Consider the following 22,026-nt stretch of genomic DNA (forward strand, 5'->3'; position numbering starts at 1 on the left):
AATTTTAATAAGTAACAAAATAAAATTTTTTCTTATCATTAGTTGTTGTTGTTATTATAATTATTATTAATAATATTTTCTTTATATTACAGTCAAATATTACAACAGAAATAATTTTTATTTTCTTCTTTTGTTTTAATTATTAATATTAAACACTTAATTTCTTTGTTTTATAATAGTGTTTTTTGCATAGTATTTTTATTTATTCATAATAGTAGTATTTAATGATGATGATGATAATTATAATTATTATTGAATATAAATTTTTGTATTTTACTGTGAAATATTGCAACATAAATATTTTCATATTTTGCTATTATTATTATTATTATTATTGTTAAACACATGATTTTACAATTGAAAATGCTTGTGTAATATTTTTTTATATTCAGTAACAATAGTTACTATTGTTATTGCTGTAATTATTAAATAGTCATATATTTAAATATAGTCACAGTTTTGGACCATATTATGCAGCCCTACAAGCAACCACAGTAAAGGTTTACTGGGTTTTAAAAAAGGTTTTTAGTTAATTATTTTCCGTAATGATAAATAAAATATCACAAGTGTATATTGCACAATATTCAGTATTATATGGTATGGTAAGGTTGTAGGTTCAAACCCCACAAGAGCTATTCAGTCTTTATTGTGGCTTTTTTTAAGACACTCATGTCACTTTGGGGTTTGACCCTGCATTACGTGAAACGTTGAGTCGCGTCATATGAAAATCATTTGTGAAGTAACTGTTGATCTGGTGTGTGGCAGGTCAGCTATAATCTGCGCTTCACGTACAGCCCCAGGAACGCTCCGGCGCGCGAGAAGTCTGAGCTCAACCCCAACAATGATCTGGACTGGCACACGCTCCGTCTGTTCCCGCTGATCCAGCTGCCCGGGCCCAGAGAACAACATGAGCAGCACGGGGGCACGCCAGGTCAGTCCACACTGATGCACTGTGGGAAATGTTGCTGTAAAGTACCAACTAACCCAACATAAGAAAATTACAGGCTGTGAATTTCAAAACTTTGCAGAAAATGTGCTCCACTTCACGCCGTCCAAAATGTAGGGGAGTTTGTTTCTTCACCAATACAGATCTGGAGAAATGTATCATTACATCAGTTGTTCAGCAGTGGATCCTCTGCAGTGAATGGGTGCCGTCAGAATGAGAGTCCAAACAGCTGATAAAAACATCACAAATATCCACAAGTAATCCACACCAATCCAGTTCGTCAGTTAATGTCTGGTGAAGCAAGAAGCTGCATGCCTGTACAAAATCCATGATTTGAACATGTTTTTTTTTTTTTAACAGTTTTGTCTGTCCATAATCCATAATAATACTTCTTCGTCCAGTGAAAATGTTTATCTTCTGTTGTTTCTCACGCCAAAACCCACCTACATATTTGTTTAGAAATGTTATGGACTGTTTTCTCTTGTAAATTGTTTTTGATTTCTGCATATTTCTCTCCAGAATCAGAAAAGATGACTCGTATTTCAGCCATTAACGAAGTTTAAAGTTAAAAACATCTTAATGATTGATTTGTTTCTTACAAACACACAGTTTTTCCCATTCTCAAGACATTAATTAATAGACTGGAGTGGTGTGGGTTACTTGTGGATTATTGTGATGTTTTTATCAGCTGTTTGGACTCTCATTCTGACGGCACCCATTCACTGCAGAGGATCCACTGGTGAACAACTGTTGTAATGCTACATTTCTCCAAGAGTAAGTCTGTAAATTCGCTTGTGCTTAATGTTGAATTTTTTATGCATTAAAATATAGATGATGTTAAAGCTAACCGCTGCAAAACTACAATTATAGTCTAATACAATAGTATCAGTTCATTAAAAAACTCCGTAATCAAATCAACCAATCAAAGTGCATATTGGACCCTATCGATTTCTTCCTTCAACAGACTTGATACACCAGCTGCCAGTTACTGTCAACAGTACTTCCTGTACGCCAGGTTTCCTGTAACAGTGCTAGCTATTGATTAGGATTAGTTAGTTCTCTCTTCGTCTGATGCCTCCAGTGCTGCCAGCAGCTTCAAACGCATGCAGCCTGTCTGTTATTAATCACTGAACTTTGACGACTGTCGACCTCTTTTTTTTGGAACGGTGCTACAAATTACATCTTGATCTCCGCCTGCACGACTCTTCACGCTTCACCATCGTCCTTTCATCTGCATGTAATTGCATTGAGCTGCTTTATAGTGCGAAAAACCACACTGCGAGTGTTTTGATCTTCGAGGGTCATTTTAGTTTGAAAAGCCATAAGAAGCAGTGAGGAATTTTCAATAAATGTTTAAGCTTTGTAACCTTCAGAAGCTCAGCAGAGGTATTATAGGTGTTTTAGAGTTTAACCCCTCATTGCTGTGTGATTTGTAGATTGTACCCCAAAGTATTCATTTTTCCCCATTCATTTGCTATTACCCTCACTTTTGACCACTAAAAACGGAAGTGTGACTATTTTAAAAGATCATTATGCCTTTTTGAATCATGTACAATTTTTTGTGTGTGTGTTCATATAGCAAGTATGACACAATTCTCCATTCTGATGCACTAAAACATAAAAAAATAAAATCACAATCTTTAAAATGTTTGGTCTAAAATGACCAAAGATTGAGGTTACGGTGAGGTATTTACAATGTTTTTTTTTTTTTGAGGATGTAAAAGCAAAAATGTATATGTATGTATGTATATGTATATATACAGTACAGACCAAAAGTTTGGACACACCTTCTCATTCAAAGAGTTTTCTTTATTTTTTTTTCAAATCATATTCAACTTTTTTGTATGTTTGTGTTCATATAGCAAATGCAATGAGTCACCAAGTTTTGTGCCATTCTGATGAATTGAAACATTTTAAAATGATTATTATTTTTTAACTTAAATGACCACAGACTGAGGTTAAGGTGAGGCATTTACAATCCAATATAAAATGTATTATTTTATAAAATCATTTACGTTACATAGAACTGAATGTAACTTCAGGCACACAAAAGATGAATACATTTTGTCACACTAGTAAAATCATAACAACACACACATGGTCTTTTCAGGCTTTACTATTGAAACGGTGAGTTTTAACATGTGCAGATTGGCCTCATTTACTTGCATTGCATTAACCTCACTGTAACCCAGATTTTTGCTCTTTTAAAGAAAAGGCAATAATTGTTGTATCCAGCATTAAACCACAAAAGCTGTAGATTGAGCTTGTACTTGTACAGAACCCAGAGTATCCTCCTGCGTTTATTAGATTCAATTAAAACCCTCAGAAGTTTGATTGAGTGAATCTCTCTGGACAGGATATTACCGCGAGGGCTTCCTGCAGGTGCAGCATGCGGTGGACCGGGCCATCATGAAGGCCTACAACAGCACGGCGGCAGAGGCCCTCCTCAAGAGAGCCCAAGTGCTGCTGGCCCGCTTCCCTTACCCAGTGTTCATCTACGACATCTTCATCCTGGCCATCCAGAACCAGCTGCCCCTGCTGCTGGTGCTCAGCTTCACCTACACCTCTCTGAATATCATCCGCGCTGTGGTGCAGGAGAAGGAGAGGAAACTGAAGGTACACAAAGAAGGGCAATCTGTTGCTCTGGATGTGAGAAAGCTCAACTGAGCCGTGTGTGTGTGTTTTTTGCAGGAGTACATGCGCATGATGGGTCTCAGTAACTGGTTGCACTGGAGCGCCTGGTTCCTCATGTTTCTCCTCTTCCTCTCCATCTCCATCTTCTTTGTGACCGTACTTATATGCGTCAAGGTAAACACAAGTTATATTTACACTTTGGTTATATGATCTACTCTTTGTGAGTGCCTTGTGCTACTAGAAATACCACTTTACGGTTTGCATTCTGTGAAAAGTTTTCTTGTTTTAGCTCACTTGAGTCCTGAGAACCAGTTTTTATTTCAGAATAAGCTCCACGTGTTGCACAAAAGCACTCGAATAGAGTGTTTTTATTATTTTTTTTTTCCACAGATACACATGGTATAGATACATTTTAATAAAAAGATATTCATTTAGAGTTTTGCTTTAATTCAGTCAAGGCCAATTGTTCAGTATTCAGTCAAGGCCAATTGTTCAGTATTCAGTCAAGGCCAATTGATGTCCTCAAAAATCACTGATGAAGTCTCTATTTTTCAAGCAAACATTAGCATATACAATTTCCATAATTATTAACATTAAATATTATATAATCTGGTATGCATAACATGCTTATAAATAAAAAGAAATTGGGGGAAAATTAGGAATAATAATTCACTTAAAAAACCTTAAATATCCAAGTATGTACGTGTATTTCAAATAAATATTTCTATAAAACTCACGAATAATAATCAAGACTATGGATTCCATTAGTAATTTGCATGTTAAAATTAAACTAGTTTTATTTTTTGCATGTTTTATTATGAAATTTGGCAATAATAATACATTTTTCCAAAGCCAAAAAAACCACTGTATTCTAAAACATACACTAATATATATATATATTTTTTATATATAAATATAAATATTTTTATACATATAAATGTACAGGATAGTTTTTGTTAAATTTTAAATGTTATATAGAATTAGTGGTCGATCTAAAGTATAAGCATGTTTCTTTTACACATTAATTTTTTTAATTCATTGTCAAATGATTTCAAATTTCTTAAATATTAATAATAATAATTTTAAAAAAATCATATCGGCTATCGGCCCCCTGCTTCCCAAGATATCGGCATCGACATTGCCTGTCAAAAAACACATATCGGTCAACCACCATATAGAATTGTATAGTGTATATAAATAGAGAGAGAGTTGTTATTTTTAAAAGCGCTAATGACAAAACTAAACTAAACAGAAAAGTAAAAAAATATGTACATACAGAATAATGATGAATACAATTATTTTGAATGAAAATTCGATTCATTGTTAAAGCAGTACAAAAATAAGGATGCACATGTATAAAGTAAATACTTGAATAAAACTCTAATAAAGAAATAATACTCAAAGCCGTTTACTTTCATTAGAAATCTGCAATGATAAAATTTGCCAATAATAATAAATTCTCTAAAGCCAAAAAAGTGATGAACAATATATTGATATTTTAATTTACAAATTTCTATAAACCAAATTGCAATTGAAAGGCATGCAATGAATGGTTAATAGATGAACTTCAGGAATCCGAATCATTAAGTTCAATGAGAATCCTAAATGTTCAATTCCTTACGGTTCCCATCTGAAAAGTGCACTGTTTTCTAGTTTGTCCAAACAGCGGTGTATACAGTAGGTTATGTCTGTAATGTAACGTCAGGCTGTTGTTTCTCTCTCAGGTGAGTCCTAACGGAGCGGTGTTGACCTACAGCGACCCCACGCTGGTGTTTGTCTTCCTGCTGGTGTTTGCCGTGTCCACCATTAACTTCAGCTTCATGATCAGCACCTTCTTCTCCAGAGGTGACTCTGTGAATGGGGGATTTCTCTTCTAATTGTCATAACACTGTATTCTCTGACAGCATATACTGTATATACGGCCGTTTAATCAAGCGGCATCATGATGGTGAGAAACAAAGCCTCATAATCAAAGGCTGGAGATAGTAGAGCATGAACAAAGAGAAAGCAGAGATGACTAAAGAAATCAAGGCACAAAATGGGAGGTATTTGCTGATTTTGGCTCTGTACATGCAGAAACAATCTGAGCTGCGTTTAAACTCGACTCTTACAAAGCTTTCAGAAATCAGCTCTCCTTTGTCCAGAATCATGTGCTACTTTTTTCTTTTCTCTGGCAAACAAAAACCTTCGATTACTGCAAACTGTGTGTAATTGTAATAGCAGGTAACCAGCTGAGGAAAATGCTCAGGTTGCAGTTATTGACCCTTTCTGATGCTAGAAATGCTTTGAGTGAGTGAACGCAGGAGTCTTGGCTGGACTGTATTGTGTTTGATTGGCGGCTCTCCGGTGAGCTAATAATAAGATGTGTAGATGTGCTTTAAGAACAGATTTCTTACACTTTAACTCTTCGTCCTGATGGGAGGAATGAATAGGAAATCAGATGTGCATTGGTGTTTTGTGCATTTCGTTTCATTTCATTCTTGTGTTCGCTGTAAAACTGACTGAACTGGCCATTTCAGCGCCTGTGGTTTCGAGTTAAAGCTGTAGTTCAGCAGAAACAAATTTAAAACAGTCATCATTTACTCAACCACATTTGCAAAAAATCTGCAAAAATCATGATTTTTGTAAGCTGATCATTTCCATACAATGTAAGTGGACAGAGACCACAAAATAATTTCGTATTTAATATTTTTGCCATGTTTTCCAGTACAAAAAAAAAAGATAAACAAAATGAATCAAGTTTTCTGAAAAAAAAATAAATTAATTAATTAATATGAGCAAATATTTGAAAGTTGGGAAAGAAAATATTTTGTCTTTTCCTTTTGAATTAACTTTATATTTCTAACCTCTTGTTTTAAGTACAAACTTCCTTAAATTAGATACTTTTTTCAGAAAATGCGAATTAGTATTTGAGGTCAGTTTGCATCTCAAATAAATGAATCTGTTTTAAGAATGTGTCGACTTTTATACAAAAAAAAAAAAAAAGAGTACGAAAACATTTTTTTTTGCCATTTAAAGCTTCAAAAAGACAAAATGGTACCTGGATTTTTTATTTTATTATTTTTTTTATATGAAGAACCTGACAAAACTGAAGCTTCTGTTTGTTGAAATAACATGCCTTCTGCTCTTACTGTCCAACCTTGTTCATATTTCTGTGTTTTAAAACCTGGCACGACACATTTAATGATTTGTTTTTATGTGAAAGGGTTTGTTGAGTAGATTGCATTTAAAAAAGTGCTCAGATATGCCGATGCATTAATAAAGTCCTCAAAGGATTAGTTTAATGGGCAGATTTGAAAACATTTCAGGCGCTCTGGCATTAAATCGTGACACATAGCATTATGTGTAGGAGGAAATGAGGCAGTGCATGTCTTTATTGCTGTAAAATGCAGCCTCAGACAGGAAATATAATATCATATGTTGTCCTGGGGGAAAAATCAGCTGACATGCTCTCTTTAAGGGAAATGTTTGCTTGTTTGGATTCAAGGCAAATGCTTTGGTTGACCGCAATATTGTTCATGGTTATATCTTCCTTAAGCAATATAGAATGACTTGTTTAAAGGTGAAATATGACCTAAATGTTTTCTTGACGAGATATTGTTTCCTCATAACTTTTTTTATTTGTTATTGTGGTTTTATAAACAGCTGTTTTTTCTTACAGCAAATCGAGGCCATGTTTCTGAAATCGAATCGGTGCGGTACAATGACCTTCTGTCTTAAAAAGCCCACTGGGGGTTTAGAAAGGCTGAATGTGGACCTTAATCAACATGTCCTGCTCTGCCACATTTGGCCCATTCAAAGCCCAAATCAGATATTGTTGAGTGTGAAGAGGTTCTGCGCATCTCTGCTTCCCTTCGAGATGTGAATGTAAAAATAGCCCAGTGTGTCATTTTCTTCCATTTGTTGAGCAGCGGTGCCATTCTTTTCGCTGCGCTTTCTCACATTGGCTCTTTTGTGTGTGTGTGTGTGTGTGTGTGTGAGTGAAGGGGTTTGATTCCTGAGCCTCATAATGGAGACTCATTACATCTCACACTCTGAATCTCATGCTGGGGAGAGTGAATGGCACAAAAACAGGTCACATTCACCCCAGAGAAACTACTCTGAAAAAAATATCACACTGTATTTAGAAATAATATATATATATATATATATATATATATATATATATATATATATATATATATATATATATATATATATATTATGTTTGTATTTGCTGTTAAAATTTCACGGCCTAATGGTTAGAGAGTCGGACTTGGAATCCAAAGGTTTTTTTTGAGATTCACTATTGTGAATAATGGGAAATAAAAAAAATAAAAAACTATTTTTTTAAGAATTATATATTTTTTTGTATAAAAACTTAATATATATATATATATATATATATATATATATATATATATAAACAAATATTATTTCAATATTAAAGTGTCTTCAAATAGTAGTATTTGTATTGCTGTCTTCAATTAAGTATAAATTGTTATCATATATCATAACATATTATATTACAGGATAAACAAAATACGAGAACACACACACACACACACACACACACACACACACACACACATATTTAAGTGTGATTTAATTGTAACTTTTAAAATTTTTGATTCTCTTCCCCTGAGAATCATACATTTCTCCCTGAATTATTATTAATATAATGTGAAAATAATTTTAATTACAATATGAATTGTTTTAAAAATATAATGAAAACTTGAATATAAATATTTAAATAAGCACTTTTAAATAATAGTATGATTTGTTTTGTTACCTTTATGTAAACTAGTGGGAATTGTTATGTCACAGTACTTTTATGTAAAGAAACACCATTGTAAGTAATTCTAAATGTAAAAACATATTGCATGTCCATGCACTTTGCAGTACGATGTTAGAAACCAATGAAACAATATAAAGCATCTTAAAGGTCTTTAAATAGCATCTTATAGTAAAATATTATTTCTTCCTTTTCATTTCGCAGTGAGGTTATTTTCATATAATCCTGAGCGAAGCATAGTTTTAATGAAATGTCTTGGTCTCCCGCAGCGAATGTGGCCGCAGCAGCGGGCGGCTTCATCTACTTCCTGAGCTACCTGCCGTACGTCTTCCTGTGGCCTCGCTATGACCTGCTTTCGCACGCCCAGAAAGTCTCCGCCTGCCTCATCTCCAACGTGGCCATGGCCATGGGAGCTCAGCTGATCGGCATGTTCGAGGGCAAAGGTCAGGGGTCCGACTGAACCCCACGCTGCTGCTGCTCTAATCTAATCTTAAGCTGACGCTCATGTCCTGTGTGGTCCTCAGGGACGGGCATCCAGTGGTGTAACCTGTTTGAGCCGGTGACGGTGGACGATGACTTCTCTCTGGCTCATGTGCTGGGTCTGCTGCTGCTGGACTCGGTGCTGTACGCTCTGGTGGCCTGGTACATGGAAGCCGTGTTTCCGGGAGAATATGGAGTCCCTCGTCCATGGTACTTCTTCATTCTGGTGAGTTTTGTGTACTCGCACATCAACCTGGTGGGCAGTATCAGCTGCTAGACAAGGGCTTGAGTTTATTAAGAAGTTAAGCTGTTTCCTAAAGGGTTAGTCCAATGTTTTATCCTGTATCACTTTGTCAAAAGAAGATATTTTGAAGAATGTTGGCAAACTGAATGGTTTTGGTTTCCATTTACTTGCTCTGTATGGACGAAAAAACCCAATAAGAGTCAATGGAAACTGAAACTGTTTGGTTACTAACATACTTCAGAAAAATAGGAGTAAATGCTTATAAAATGTCCATTTGTTGATTAGACTATAGTGCAATTTTTTTGTGAATGGAATGAATTATCTTTTTTTTTTTTTAGGAAATTTCATAAATTAGCATAAATTGGAGATATATTTTTATTTTTTTTACTGAATTCCAAATAAGCAAAAAGTCAGATCATGTATAATCACGACAGATCGTTGTTTATATAATCATATGAACTCACGCACATCCATAGTTATTGTAATGTATGTCACTAGTGTTACAGTATGTTGTAATGCTAACAAATTTGTTAAACAACCTCCCTTTGAGAATTTAAGACAAGTTGAAGGTTATTCAAACTTTAATAAGTTAATAATTACTATGATTTTTAAGAACTTTGTTTTTTATGAGCTCATTGTTGTTATTACATTTAGTTTTTTACATGATTATAATAAAATGTTTTTGGCAGTGAAAAAATATTTGTAACTTTATTTTTAGAAAACAGGCAGAATTTTCTTCTTAACACTGTTTTGCTTTTCCAACCTTCAGACTTTTTGGCCATGGGCGTGTTTATTTTGAGCGATTATTTCCTCAAAGTTCCTCGTGCGCATCACATGGATTAGTTTTCTTGCGAAACTGTGCTCAAAGTAGGTTTATTTTGGCCTAACGAACTTGCCGCAGAGATCAGCGGTTCGCCCATGTGAAGTCTGCAAAGTGCAAGGTAGTGAGAGCCAGCACGAGCGCAACTTGAGTGACTTTCCTGACCTCCGGGCTCTTGAAAGACATGAAGCATTTGGTCTCGGCAGGAAAACCGTGCTTAGGTCATCAAGACGGCCAGGAAGTGCATGCGCAGCCTTCTCTCCAGACATACAGGATGTAGTGTAGGGCGTGAAGAGGGAGGGGATGACGAACAGTGAACATGATTTGCGCAGAGCTATTGTATATGTAGGACACCCGCTGCGTCAATGCTTGTGTTTGCAGACAGTCTTATCAGTGGAGCGGCAATAAAGACCCCTTCAGAGTGAAAGTGATATGAAACAATGGTCTTCTGGGACACACCTTTGACTCATGGATGTCTAGCATGTTAATACACAAATGCCTTTGTACACCGAGTGTAACGTAATGAATGACCTGGTTCTTGAACTTATCTGTAAATGTGTCCACAGATTTATGGGTTTGCAGGAATTTCTTACACTTCATTAGTTACTTATTATTCGTTTTTAGTGGTGTTTTCCAAGGCAAGCATCACTTATTACTGTTGTTCACGTTTAGGGATTTGAATGGCTGTAACAATGACATAGTTTATTCTGTGCACGTGATGGATGTCACATTAAATGTTACCTGAGCACTCTGCTGAAATGAACCAATCTATGCTGGTTTATTAATTAATCTTAAACCAATCTATGCTGGTTTATTAATTAATCTTAAACCAATCTATGCTGGTTGTCTGGTCTTAGCTGGTCTTCTGCCTGGACTGTTTCCAGCTGGGGACAACCCTCCAAGGAGGATTCAGTATGGCTTAAAATGATTTCAAATAAGGCAAAACAAGCATTAAAATAAGATAAGGCTTATATGATTCTTGGTATTTCTTGCTTTAATCATTTAAATTGTATTATTTCTCATACCAGGGTTCAACTTGTAAAGAAAAACCTGGATATATGAGGAAGGCTAATTTTAAAAGTTTCGGCCTGGAAAAGTCATACGAATATATATTGTTTTGTAACTTTTTGTGCTGCCATTTTTTATAAGGTATACATTGTGAGTAAAACCAGTTTAGGCTGGTTTAAGCATGTTTTTTTCAGCAATGCATATTTACAATTATCGGTTAAAAAAAATCCTATATTACATGTATTTAAAGTAATGTTTTACTTGACAGACTTGACATGTTTAAGGTGCAGTCACATTTACTTTATTTTGACGTAAAAAATCCAGTTATTTCAATGTGAATCTGCACAATTTGTTCAATTCACAGCAGAAACAACTTCATTTTTCTGCAGTTTAATGGTTTGCATTTCAGCATTAAACGTAGTTGAAACGTAACTTTACGTATAAACTGAATATTTACAGAAACCTCTGAAATAGCAGATCGATTGAATCGCTTCGGTAAATTGATGTTTTACCTGAGAGATTTCGAATACTTAAACTGCGGATACAATTAACATTGTAGAGTCAGTATTCAATGGCAAAATCCCGTTGTTTTTTCCAATAGGAATCCACGCAATCAGTAATTTCGCAACAAGTTCAACTGATCATGTGAACCATGGACAACATGCACCATAAAGATTTAAATATCGATCTAAATTTTAGAGAATATCGTAATCCGCAGCACAACTCTCATGATTTATGATGCAGAGGAATAATATTAATGGAATCACTTTCGGAATATTTTTTTTTTCAGCTGATGACCGATAAAACATTGACTGCCAACCAGAATCCAACCTTGGTGTGAGCACTAATATAGTCATTATTATCTTATAATTATCATTGTTAATGTGAACAGGCCTTTGCACTCATTTACATTTTATGAGAGAGAACATTATGTGAATGTTTATGATACAAATGGGGAACATTTAGCCTTTATGGTGTTATGTTATGAATGTGTTTATCTAATATTTCTCTGCGCTCAGCCCTCATACTGGTGCAGCAGCCCTCGTGTGACCCTACAGAAGGAGAAGGACGAAGAGGAGGAGGCCGAGAAGGTGTCGAAGGGCGAATTCATTGAAGAGGAGCCAGCTGGACTGGTCTCGGGGGTCAAGATCAAGCATTTGGCAAAGGTATCATCAGATGTATATTAGAGTCATAGTGGACAGATGGGAGACTCAAGGTCAGTGTGGGTCACCTGTAGAAACTGTTGGAGAACGTGAACACTTGGATCCTTCTGTTGCAGGTGTTCAAAGTGGGAAATAAGACCAAGGAGGCGGTGAGGGATTTAACGCTCAACATGTTCGAAGGCCAGATCACTGTCCTGCTGGGTCACAACGGAGCGGGCAAGAGCACCACACTTTCAATGCTGACAGGTAATGAACACAACGGTGTCGTTTTATGTGTAAGATAGTGTGACTGTCCCTCTAATATTGCTTTAGGAAGTGTGATTCATTTTAGCGAGTCAGTTCGTTTGAATGGTTTTAATGAACTGATTCCATAAATGATTCATTTGATTCATATCTGTTTTGTGTTCTTGTAATATCCCTACATGACATTGTATATCATCAGTTTTGTGGTTGAAAGTTTATGATTCGGTTAAATTATGTTTTCATAGTGTAAATCTTGTGTTAAAATCAGAAGTGAATCATGGGATCTTATAATAAGATGAATGTCAACACTTTGTTTGTAGCTTATTATGTAATGTAGCTATATATGTAGCTATATATAATATATATATATATATATATATATATATATATATATATATATATATATATATATATATATATATATATATATATATATATGTGTGTGTGTGTGTTTAACGTCATTAAATTATGAGTAAGTTGTAGCTATTTTGAAAGTAGCCTCACAACTTGTGGATAAACTGATTATAAGTTGTTGTTTTTTAAAATATTTTTTTAAGTATTGATTGACCCCTTAAATATTTTCATAGTTTGTTAGCAGCTTGTATAGCTACAATCTAGTCTAGCTTTTAATTGACCTGCAATTATGATTAGCTTTTAGCCAGTTTGAATGTAGCTTCGTAACTTAGGGCTGCACAATTAATCAGATTTCTAATCGTCATTACAATTACGTAATCATTCAAAGCGGCAATTAATCGTTTAAAGTCCACTTATGTTATACTGCAAGCTTAAGATGTTTTTTTTTTCTTTCCACATTATCATAATGGTTTTTCTATTGTTTTAGTTTTAGTATAACATAATAATACCATTCATATTTTAACTCTTTTATCATTTAAAGCAGAAACCAGTCAGATGTATAGTTGACATTTAAAGCTTAATACAATATAAAAGCACTAAATGTTTTTTTTTTTAGTTAGTGTTTTCAGCTTGTTTATTTTCATATAAAAATACAGCATGAAGTTGCATCAAACAATGCTATAAGCGTCATGCAACGTAAATTGTAATTTCAAGGGAATAATCGACAATTATAATTTTTGTCATAATCGTGCATCCCTAATTAAACTAATTATAAGTATATTTAAAAAATATATATTTCCCCTTTAAAAACTATAACAGTTTAGCTATTCTTTGTTAGCAGCATGTAATGTAGCTACAAGGTTATGTAGTTTCAGTTTACTTAATGGTTTATGAAAAGTACTGTATATAAACTGATTATAAGTTATATTTTAAAAATATTTTCCCCTTAAATGCCTTCACAGTTTAGCTACTTTTTGTGTTAGCAGCTTGTAGAATGGCTACAAACAAGCGTACTGTAGCTTTCATTTACTGTGAAATTAGCTTGTAGCCCGACAGTTTCATTCATATCAAGGTCATTTAGCAAATGTTCTTATCCAGAACTACTTACAAAAGTCTTTAGATATGCATATTTATTAACTAAATACAGGCCTCTGATCGCACACATTCATTCTTGCCAAGCTTAACGTTATCTCTTACATATATAAACTTATAAACAGTGATAACGGAGGTCAGTCAGAGTTGATCGCTTCTTTACATCATTCAGACTCTCTCTTTCTCTGCATTCTCAGGCCTTTTCCCTCCCAGCAGCGGCCGTGCGTACATTAGCGGTTACGACATATGTCAGGACATGGCTCTGATCCGCCGAAGCCTGGGTCTGTGTCCGCAGCACGACGTGCTCTTCGACAACCTGACCGTCCGAGAACACCTGCTCTTCTTCACACAGGTAGATGCAGACAGAGCACGTCTGTGTAGATACACAGCTCATCTACGTTATCCATTTTTCATTCATAACATGCTCTGTGCTGTTTTTGTTGAAAACTTGACTTGTAATAAAGTGCAACAGTTCCCACCCTCATTATCAGTGACTTCATAATCAGTTCAGATTTTTTTTATATATGGTTGTGAAAGTCTTTTTTTAGTTGTTCTAGTTTTAGCCTAATTATTCTATCCTTGCCAGCTATGAGGCGAATCAAACTTTGATTTAAAGCAGAAAGCTATGTGAAAATTGGACAACAAGACAAAGAAGACTGTGACAGCTTTAATGAAGGAAAGAGCTATAAACCCATGAAGCATTGTGGATGTAATTCAAATAAAAAACAAAACAATGTAGAAATACGAAATGATTCATTTAGAGTTACTAGTATAGAAACCTTTTTTATTTTTTTTATTTTGTTGCACAATATGCATGATATATATATATATATATATATATATATATATATATATATATATATATATATTAATATATATATATTAATATACAAATATAGAAGTAGTTCGAGAGCGTTGGGATATTTGTTTGCCGCGATTCTCTGATTGGTGGACTGCAGAAAATGTAGTAATGTAGTTAGTTATTCACAAGGAATTTGATAATGTTGAAATAATGTTGGACAACTAAAGCATATACAATCCATAAACAATGTCATAGATCATCACAGTATGTCTGTTTCTAAAGCTTTGCAAGTTATTGTTAAAAATCAGTAGCTTATGGAGAAAACGAATGGCATTTTTACTTCTGAACCCAGCTCTTGCACTGTATTCAGCATTCAGATGGATCTTCACAGATCTTGTCTCTTCTCTTCAGCTGAAGGGTTATCCTCGCAAAAAGATCCCTGATGAGGTGGACCGCATCCTTCGGATCCTGAATTTGGAGGATAAGCGCCATGCGCGATCCAAAACCCTCTCTGGCGGGATGAAGAGGAAGCTTTCCATCGGCATTGCTTTAATTGGAGACTCAAAGGTCAGGCAACACTTTGCGTTTCACGCTATATTTTACGTTTAGCAGATGTTTTTCCATTTGTGTTCTGTTTATTCATCTCCATGTTGGTCCAGTTTGGATTTTCCATCATTACATAAAAGTTCCCCATTAGCATTAGCCACTCTAATGCTAACACGGTTTATGTGCATACTTTTATTTTGTTTATTCTCCTTTAGGTGGTGATGCTGGACGAGCCCACCTCAGGAATGGACCCCTCAGCCCGCCGGGCCACCTGGGACCTGCTGCAGGGCGAGAAGCGCGGCCGCACCATCCTGCTCACCACGCACTTCATGGACGAGGCCGACCTGCTGGGAGATCGCATCGCCATCATGGCCAGCGGAGAGCTCCAGTGCTGCGGCTCGCCGCTTTTCCTCAAGAACAAATACGGTGAGACGGCCGCAAGATCATGACAGGAACAGAAAGAGGTTCACACAGGACGCTTGTGCAGATGATTATATTTCTGTTGTCTATAGTTGTGTTTTGCCACTCTTGCAGCACATAAGTGTGAGTTACCACTATTGCGCAGATTGTTTGATATGTACAGAACATGAATACTTTCAGCCCAAATTACCCTTGTTGTGTTCATGGTACATCACAGCAGCATCCATCCATTATTATTATTTTGTAAGTTTTATTTATGGGCTTTTTTATACCTTTATTTGAAAGTAGAGAGCATACCTTTATTTGACAGTAGAGAGCATACAGGACATCACTGGGTCGAGAGAGAGGAGGGGTGGGAGATGGGATTCGAACTTGTGCTGTATATATGCGCACTAACCATGAGGGCATTGGTGCCAGCCAATCTATTATTTTAATATGCAGAACCAATCATAGCAGTTGGCATTTACTTCCATTTACTTGAATGCACCTCTCCTGTAAAAACTGACTGTTCTGCAGAAAGGGTCAAAAACAGGACACGAAATAACCTATTGCTGCTTCATTTTGATGTACAAATCTTGTTTACACTATAAGTGAGGGAACATTATAAAATAATAATAATAATAATAAAAAAGGCAGTTCATGACCCCTTTAAAAGCAGTGTTTTGCTCCTATAAGAACTTTGCTTCTAGGTAGTAGTCTCCAAAAAAAACAAGTATCTGATTTAATCTTGTATTTTTACAGGTGCTGGTTACCACATGGTTATAGTGAAGGATGCGTTTTGTAACGTGTCCGAGATCAGCCGTGTAGTGCACATGTATGTGCCTGATGCCACTCTAGAGAGCAATGCAGGCGCTGAACTCTCCTACATACTGCCCAAAGAGAGCACCAGCCGGTAAGACAACACTGACTGCACATGCACTGAAACCATATGCCTTGTGCAATGCATTTCAAACAGTGGTAAGAAACATTGTCCACTTTACCTAATTATGTTGCATGTTTAATACATAGAAAAAAGTAGTTGGTCGTCCAGTTTTTTCAGTGCATGTAGCATCAACAGTGCTGCATACTTCAACAACCTCTGATTTGAAGAGATTACATGTTAGACTTGGTTAACAGGAATGCAAACATCAAGGTCTCATCCTCATGGCCCTAAATCAATAACTTTAATTGCACAAACTCTTACAAGAGACAATGACTAATGAAAAGGGGTTTGATGTATTCAATAGATGAGGCTAATGAGAATTTTGTCTGGTTCTTGTGAGCTGCTGTAGCAACAGACAGACTAAATGTACCCACTGATCAGTTTTTTAGTGAAGGTCTCGAAACAACAGTCCGCTCTGTTCATCAGACATGCGTTTCTCGTCCCTGACTCACTAAACCACCGTCACTGAGAGACAAACGGCCTAAAAACACTTCTTCAAAGCAATAGTGCATCTGAAAAGGGAATTTATATCATTTTTATTCGTCCTTGTGTTCCTTAAATTATCCAAAATGTTTTAATGGAACCAGGGTCATGTTGTTCACTAAAACTAAAATCTTAAAAAAATGACTTGAAATAAAATAAACAGAGACTGAAATAAAATGTTGAATATAAATGTATTTAATATTTAAAAAGTGTATATATATATGTAATAATAATAAAAAAAAAACTAAACCTAAACTTACCAGTGAAACATTTCTCATTACTTTATCACATTTACAACCAAGTACAAAAATTACCAAAACCATAAACTGAAACTTTATATATATATATAACCAAAAACACATACAATTGCTAAAAAATTAACATGAAAACAGAAAATATAAAAGGATTTCTTTCAAAATATTAACAAAAATACAAAAGTATCTCTGTGAAAGTAAAGCAACATTGCATTGAACTAAAAAAGCATTTTTATAAAGTTGATAAAGCTCCAAAAATGCTTTAGATGCTAAACTAGTCCATAATTGTTCATATTTTGCAAACAATTTTACAGCGCAATCAAAGGGTATTAGTAGACTTCTGATCTAGCTTATTAATAAAATATTGACAATTTTTGAGATGCTTCATGCAAGTTTTCAGTGACAGTAGCATAAAAGGTTTGCATTCTTTTAACTAATAAAAATAGCATTAAGATGAACATGTATGTGGATGAGTGATTTGCGTGATTGATATTCATGTGTGTTCAGGTTTGAGCTGCTGTTTGCTGAGCTGGAGATGAATCGAGACGAGTTGGGCATCGCCAGCTATGGGGCGTCCGTCACCACCATGGAGGAGGTTTTTCTCAGGTACTTCACCACAAATAATGAAGAATCTCTAAACATACTGTGTGCTGTGACCTCTTCCCACAGATTTGTCATTTTCATACTCTTATTCTATACTATTATAGTATTTACTATTTTGATTTTATTTTGTAATTTAAAATTTTCATTAAAATGTTTGTGGAAAATTTGTGTATTATTATATATTAAGTCATTTTCTTGTGCTGGTCACTTTTATTGCTTTTAAATCTATATTTCTATATAGCTCACGTTTTTTTTTTTTATTCATCTTAAACTTAAGTAAGTTGCCAAGGCATCTCTAATTATTTTCTTTTCTTTTTTAAAGTTTTTCATCAAGTCTTTGTTTTATTTCACTGTTATTCAGTGTTTTTGTTTTACTCTCTTTTAAATCTCACAATCGCTCCATTCATTACAGTAATGTCACAAACAAAAGAAAATGCATAAATGCATTAATATAAGCATAATTCAGTCACCTAGCACAGATGATGGCTTTTCTCGTTTACATATCAATACCAATAAACTACATTAGTGTGTTTGCTGAAATGTAAAAAGCTTGAAATTGAAGTGAAAAGTGTATTGCTGGAAGAAGCTAAACTATTTCAACAGCTGTTGTGTAAACCATATGCTCCCTGAGAAAGATTTGAACACTGACCGCATGCATCCAGTCCAAAATCATGCCCCAGATTTGAAATGCTCTTTCAGAAAAAGAGGTCTTCTGCGACTTAAAAAAGAACCGCTGAATTAGATATACGAACTGATTCGTTCAATAGCACTGATTTGCATGACTTCTCAACCCTAGTGAAGAACTGAGAAGTGTGATTTTGCAGGACTAAATTACAGCCCTGTGCTCTGAAAACATACCCTGCAGACATGTGTCATTCACTTAACCACTGCTCCTTTTTCCATCTCCACAACATTTTTCCTAATGGTTTTGCAGAGCTCAAGTGCAGTCCTAAATCTTCTGTCCCACTTTAAACGGGCATTAGCTGTAGGACGTGGTACAGACTGACAGATTCAATGCTAGTTCTCCTTCATCTTCATTTTTGTGAACCCTTCTACATTTTACATAACCGTTTTTGTGTAGGCACATACAATGGCCGCCCAGCCTTGTCCCAGTAAGGGCCACTCTCTTTTCATGCAGATCCTTATTTATGTAAGCGTTCGTGTCTTTGTGCTCACTCTCTCAGGGTCGGGAAGCTGGTGGACTCCAGTCTGGATATTCAGGCCATCCAGCTCCCGGCTCTTCAGTATCAGCATGAGCGGCGGTCACATGACTGGACCATGGATGACTCCAGCAGCATCATGACGGACACGACGGATTTCACTGACAGCGGCACGATGATCTCAGAGGACGGCTCCAACATCAAATTCAACACTGGGGTCAGTCAACAGAAAACCAGTATGGCTAACAAACGGCTACTTATTTGGGGGGAAATCATGTTACAACATTGTTTTAGAAATAATGTTTAGTAAGATAAGTTTGTTAACAAATCATAATATATATATGTATATGACTGAGAGTCTCACCAAGGTTGCATTTATTTGATCAGAAATACAGTAAATAACAGTATTATTTGTGAAATATTATTCCAATTTATAATAACTGTTTACTCTTTGAATATATTATAAAAATAACTTATTCCTGTGATGCACAGCTGAATTTTCAGCATCAGTGTAACGTCATTCTAATATGCTGATTTGCTGCTAAAGAAACTTATATTTTTATCAATGTTGAAAACAGTCATGCTGCTTCATGTTTTGTGGATTCTTTGAATAGAAAGTTCAAAAGAACAGCATTTATTAGAAAAAGAAATCTTTTAAGATCTTTTATATTTATTTAGATATGTTATTTATTGGTATCGTTCATTATTGTCTTCGTGTGTTTGTGCTCAGGCCAGGCTCTATATGCAGCAGTTCTACGCTATGTTCCTGAAGAGGGCGCTCTACAGCTGGCGTAACTGGAAAGTGATGGTGGCTCAGTTTCTGGTGCCGCTGGTTTTCACAGTGTTGGCTCTTGTAGTGGCCCGCACCCTCCCTGGAAGCCAAATCACGCCCCTGCTCCGTCTGGCGCTGAAACACTATGGCCCTACTCATGTACCCGTGGCTGTAGATGCCAATGCTGGGCCGCTGGCTACAGCTCTAGCTGAGATCTATACTGCACAGCTGCCTTCCCAGAATGCCATTGCTGCCACTAATATAACAGGTAATAAAAAACGAATGAAGAAATAAACATTAGCTGCCTCAAACACATCCTAACCTGTGGTTTGTCTGATCAGATTTGTCAGAGTACGTGCTATATAATGCTGAGAGGGAGGGCGGAGCTTTTAATGAGCACTGCGTGGTGGGCGCGACTTTCAGGAGCCGAACACTGGAACACAGGAAGAACACTGAGGTCATCGCCTACTTCAACAACCAGGGCTATCACACCCCCGCTACAGCGCTCATGCTGGTTGACAACGCTCTCTACAAACTACTAGCTGGACCCGATGCCTCAATCCAGACGGGAAATTACCCCATGCCCCGCAACATGTCCGAGACGGCCCAGAGCCAGCTTTCTGAGTATGTAACCTCTCCGAGAGCATTTAGTGCTGTTTGGCAAGTAATGATATCGGTTTCATTTTTTCCCAAATTCTAACTTTCCATTTTAATGCATAAACATGGTAAAAATGTATTTTAATTTTATAAAAAGTTGACAGTATTTTCTGATTTATGGAGTGATAATTAGAGATCTCCCCTTTAATGTCAACAAATCTAAAAAAATATTTTAATTAAAGCTTTATTTATTTATTACAGAAATTGTTATCGTTTTCCTAGATTGTGTTTATTTGTGATTTAATAATACTCTTTATCAAAAATGGTGGTAATAAAATTTATGCAAATATATGTTTTTAGGAAAAAGAGCGCTTTTATATTTCTTAAAATAATGTTTTAATGTAGTGTTTTTATTATTATGAAGGACATTCTACTGTACAGTAGTAATACATTTGTCATAATTTCTTCAAGTTAAACCGAACGAACTTCATGTTTAAATAACAGTCTTTTGCTGTTTAATATTCATAGACAGTAGTCCATATCATGTCTTGATTTTGTGCTGTCCGTGTTTCTGACAGCGTTTATGCATCATGAAAAATCAGCCAGAGGAGTCAGAACAAACCCAGAACCAACCCTAAGTGAAGTTAACTTGGGACACCTAGTCATTGAGTCGGTATTTCATCTTCGTTTTTGTCTCTACAGAGGCCAGACAGGGTTCGCCATCGCCATTAACCTCATGTACGGCATGGCATCATTAGCCAGCACCTTCGCCCTGCTCCTCGTCTCAGAGCGATCGGTGAAGTCCAAACATGTGCAGCAGGTCAGCGGGGTCTACCTCTCCAACTTCTGGTTCTCCGCCCTGCTGTGGGACCTCATCAACTTCCTGCTGCCCTGCCTGCTCATGCTGGTCAGTATGAACTTACGGTCTAGGTTCTGTCAGTGGTTCTTAATCTGGAGGCCCCATCAGAGTTACAAGGGTGCTGCAAAATAATACAAAGTAAAAACGTATAGTGATTTAAATGTATTTTATATATGAGGGTGCTTTGTTATTTCTAGGTGGTCTTCCGAGTGTTTTCAGTGGAAGCATTTGTAGCTGAGAACCACCTGGTGGACGTTCTGCTTTTGCTGCTTCTGTATGGCTGGGCGGTGATTCCCTTCATGTACCTGCTCAGCTTCCTGTTTTCCACGGCTGCCACCGCCTACACGCGCCTCACCATCTTCAACATCCTCAGCGGCACGGCCACCTTCCTCGCGGTCACCATCATGACCATACCTGGTGAGACGCGCACGTCCGCACTTGCATTTCAATTCTTGCTTGAATGTGTGTTCACACACCTTGTGTTCTCTTCCCTCAGAGCTAAAGCTAGAAGACATGTCTCACCTTCTGGATAAGATCTTCCTGGTCTTCCCGAATTACTGCTTGGGCATGTCCTTCAGCGAGTTCTACCAGAACTACGAGATCATCACCTTCTGCACCTCCAGCAAGTTGGCCGAGTTCATTTGCAAGTCCTACAGTGAGTAATTGATTATCAGCCTGAAAAACCACCTGACCTGAAAATCATGAGCTCATGTCAGCGCAGCTTTAAATCAGTGTAGTTTGTAGCAATTTCTGTGTTGACCTTATGTTTTCTTGTGCTAAACACACTCTACCAAATATAGACAACTTCATTTTACTAAAAAAATAACAAATGAAATAATGAAAATGAAAA

General features: G+C 36.2%; 1 protein-coding gene across 1 annotated transcript in view; it reads left to right on the top strand.

Annotated features, from left to right (window-relative positions):
- Window positions 1-22,026, top strand: part of abca3b (ATP-binding cassette, sub-family A (ABC1), member 3b) — a 42,434-nt gene that overhangs the window by 14,026 nt on the left and 6,382 nt on the right. The window contains exons 5-23 of the mRNA XM_059561673.1: window positions 766-931; window positions 3,303-3,562; window positions 3,638-3,754; window positions 5,305-5,425; window positions 8,624-8,797; window positions 8,879-9,060; window positions 11,926-12,072; window positions 12,186-12,315; window positions 13,956-14,110; window positions 14,972-15,127; window positions 15,322-15,532; window positions 16,268-16,418; window positions 17,693-17,791; window positions 18,973-19,165; window positions 19,679-19,988; window positions 20,062-20,344; window positions 21,020-21,224; window positions 21,374-21,593; window positions 21,673-21,831. Coding sequence (XP_059417656.1) covers window positions 766-931; window positions 3,303-3,562; window positions 3,638-3,754; window positions 5,305-5,425; window positions 8,624-8,797; window positions 8,879-9,060; window positions 11,926-12,072; window positions 12,186-12,315; window positions 13,956-14,110; window positions 14,972-15,127; window positions 15,322-15,532; window positions 16,268-16,418; window positions 17,693-17,791; window positions 18,973-19,165; window positions 19,679-19,988; window positions 20,062-20,344; window positions 21,020-21,224; window positions 21,374-21,593; window positions 21,673-21,831 — 3,439 coding nt within the window. The remainder of the gene's footprint in view (window positions 1-765; window positions 932-3,302; window positions 3,563-3,637; window positions 3,755-5,304; window positions 5,426-8,623; window positions 8,798-8,878; window positions 9,061-11,925; window positions 12,073-12,185; window positions 12,316-13,955; window positions 14,111-14,971; window positions 15,128-15,321; window positions 15,533-16,267; window positions 16,419-17,692; window positions 17,792-18,972; window positions 19,166-19,678; window positions 19,989-20,061; window positions 20,345-21,019; window positions 21,225-21,373; window positions 21,594-21,672; window positions 21,832-22,026) is intronic.

This window comes from Carassius carassius, chromosome 1, assembly GCF_963082965.1.
Source record: "Carassius carassius chromosome 1, fCarCar2.1, whole genome shotgun sequence".
NCBI classification, from domain to species: Eukaryota; Metazoa; Chordata; class Actinopteri; order Cypriniformes; family Cyprinidae; genus Carassius; species Carassius carassius.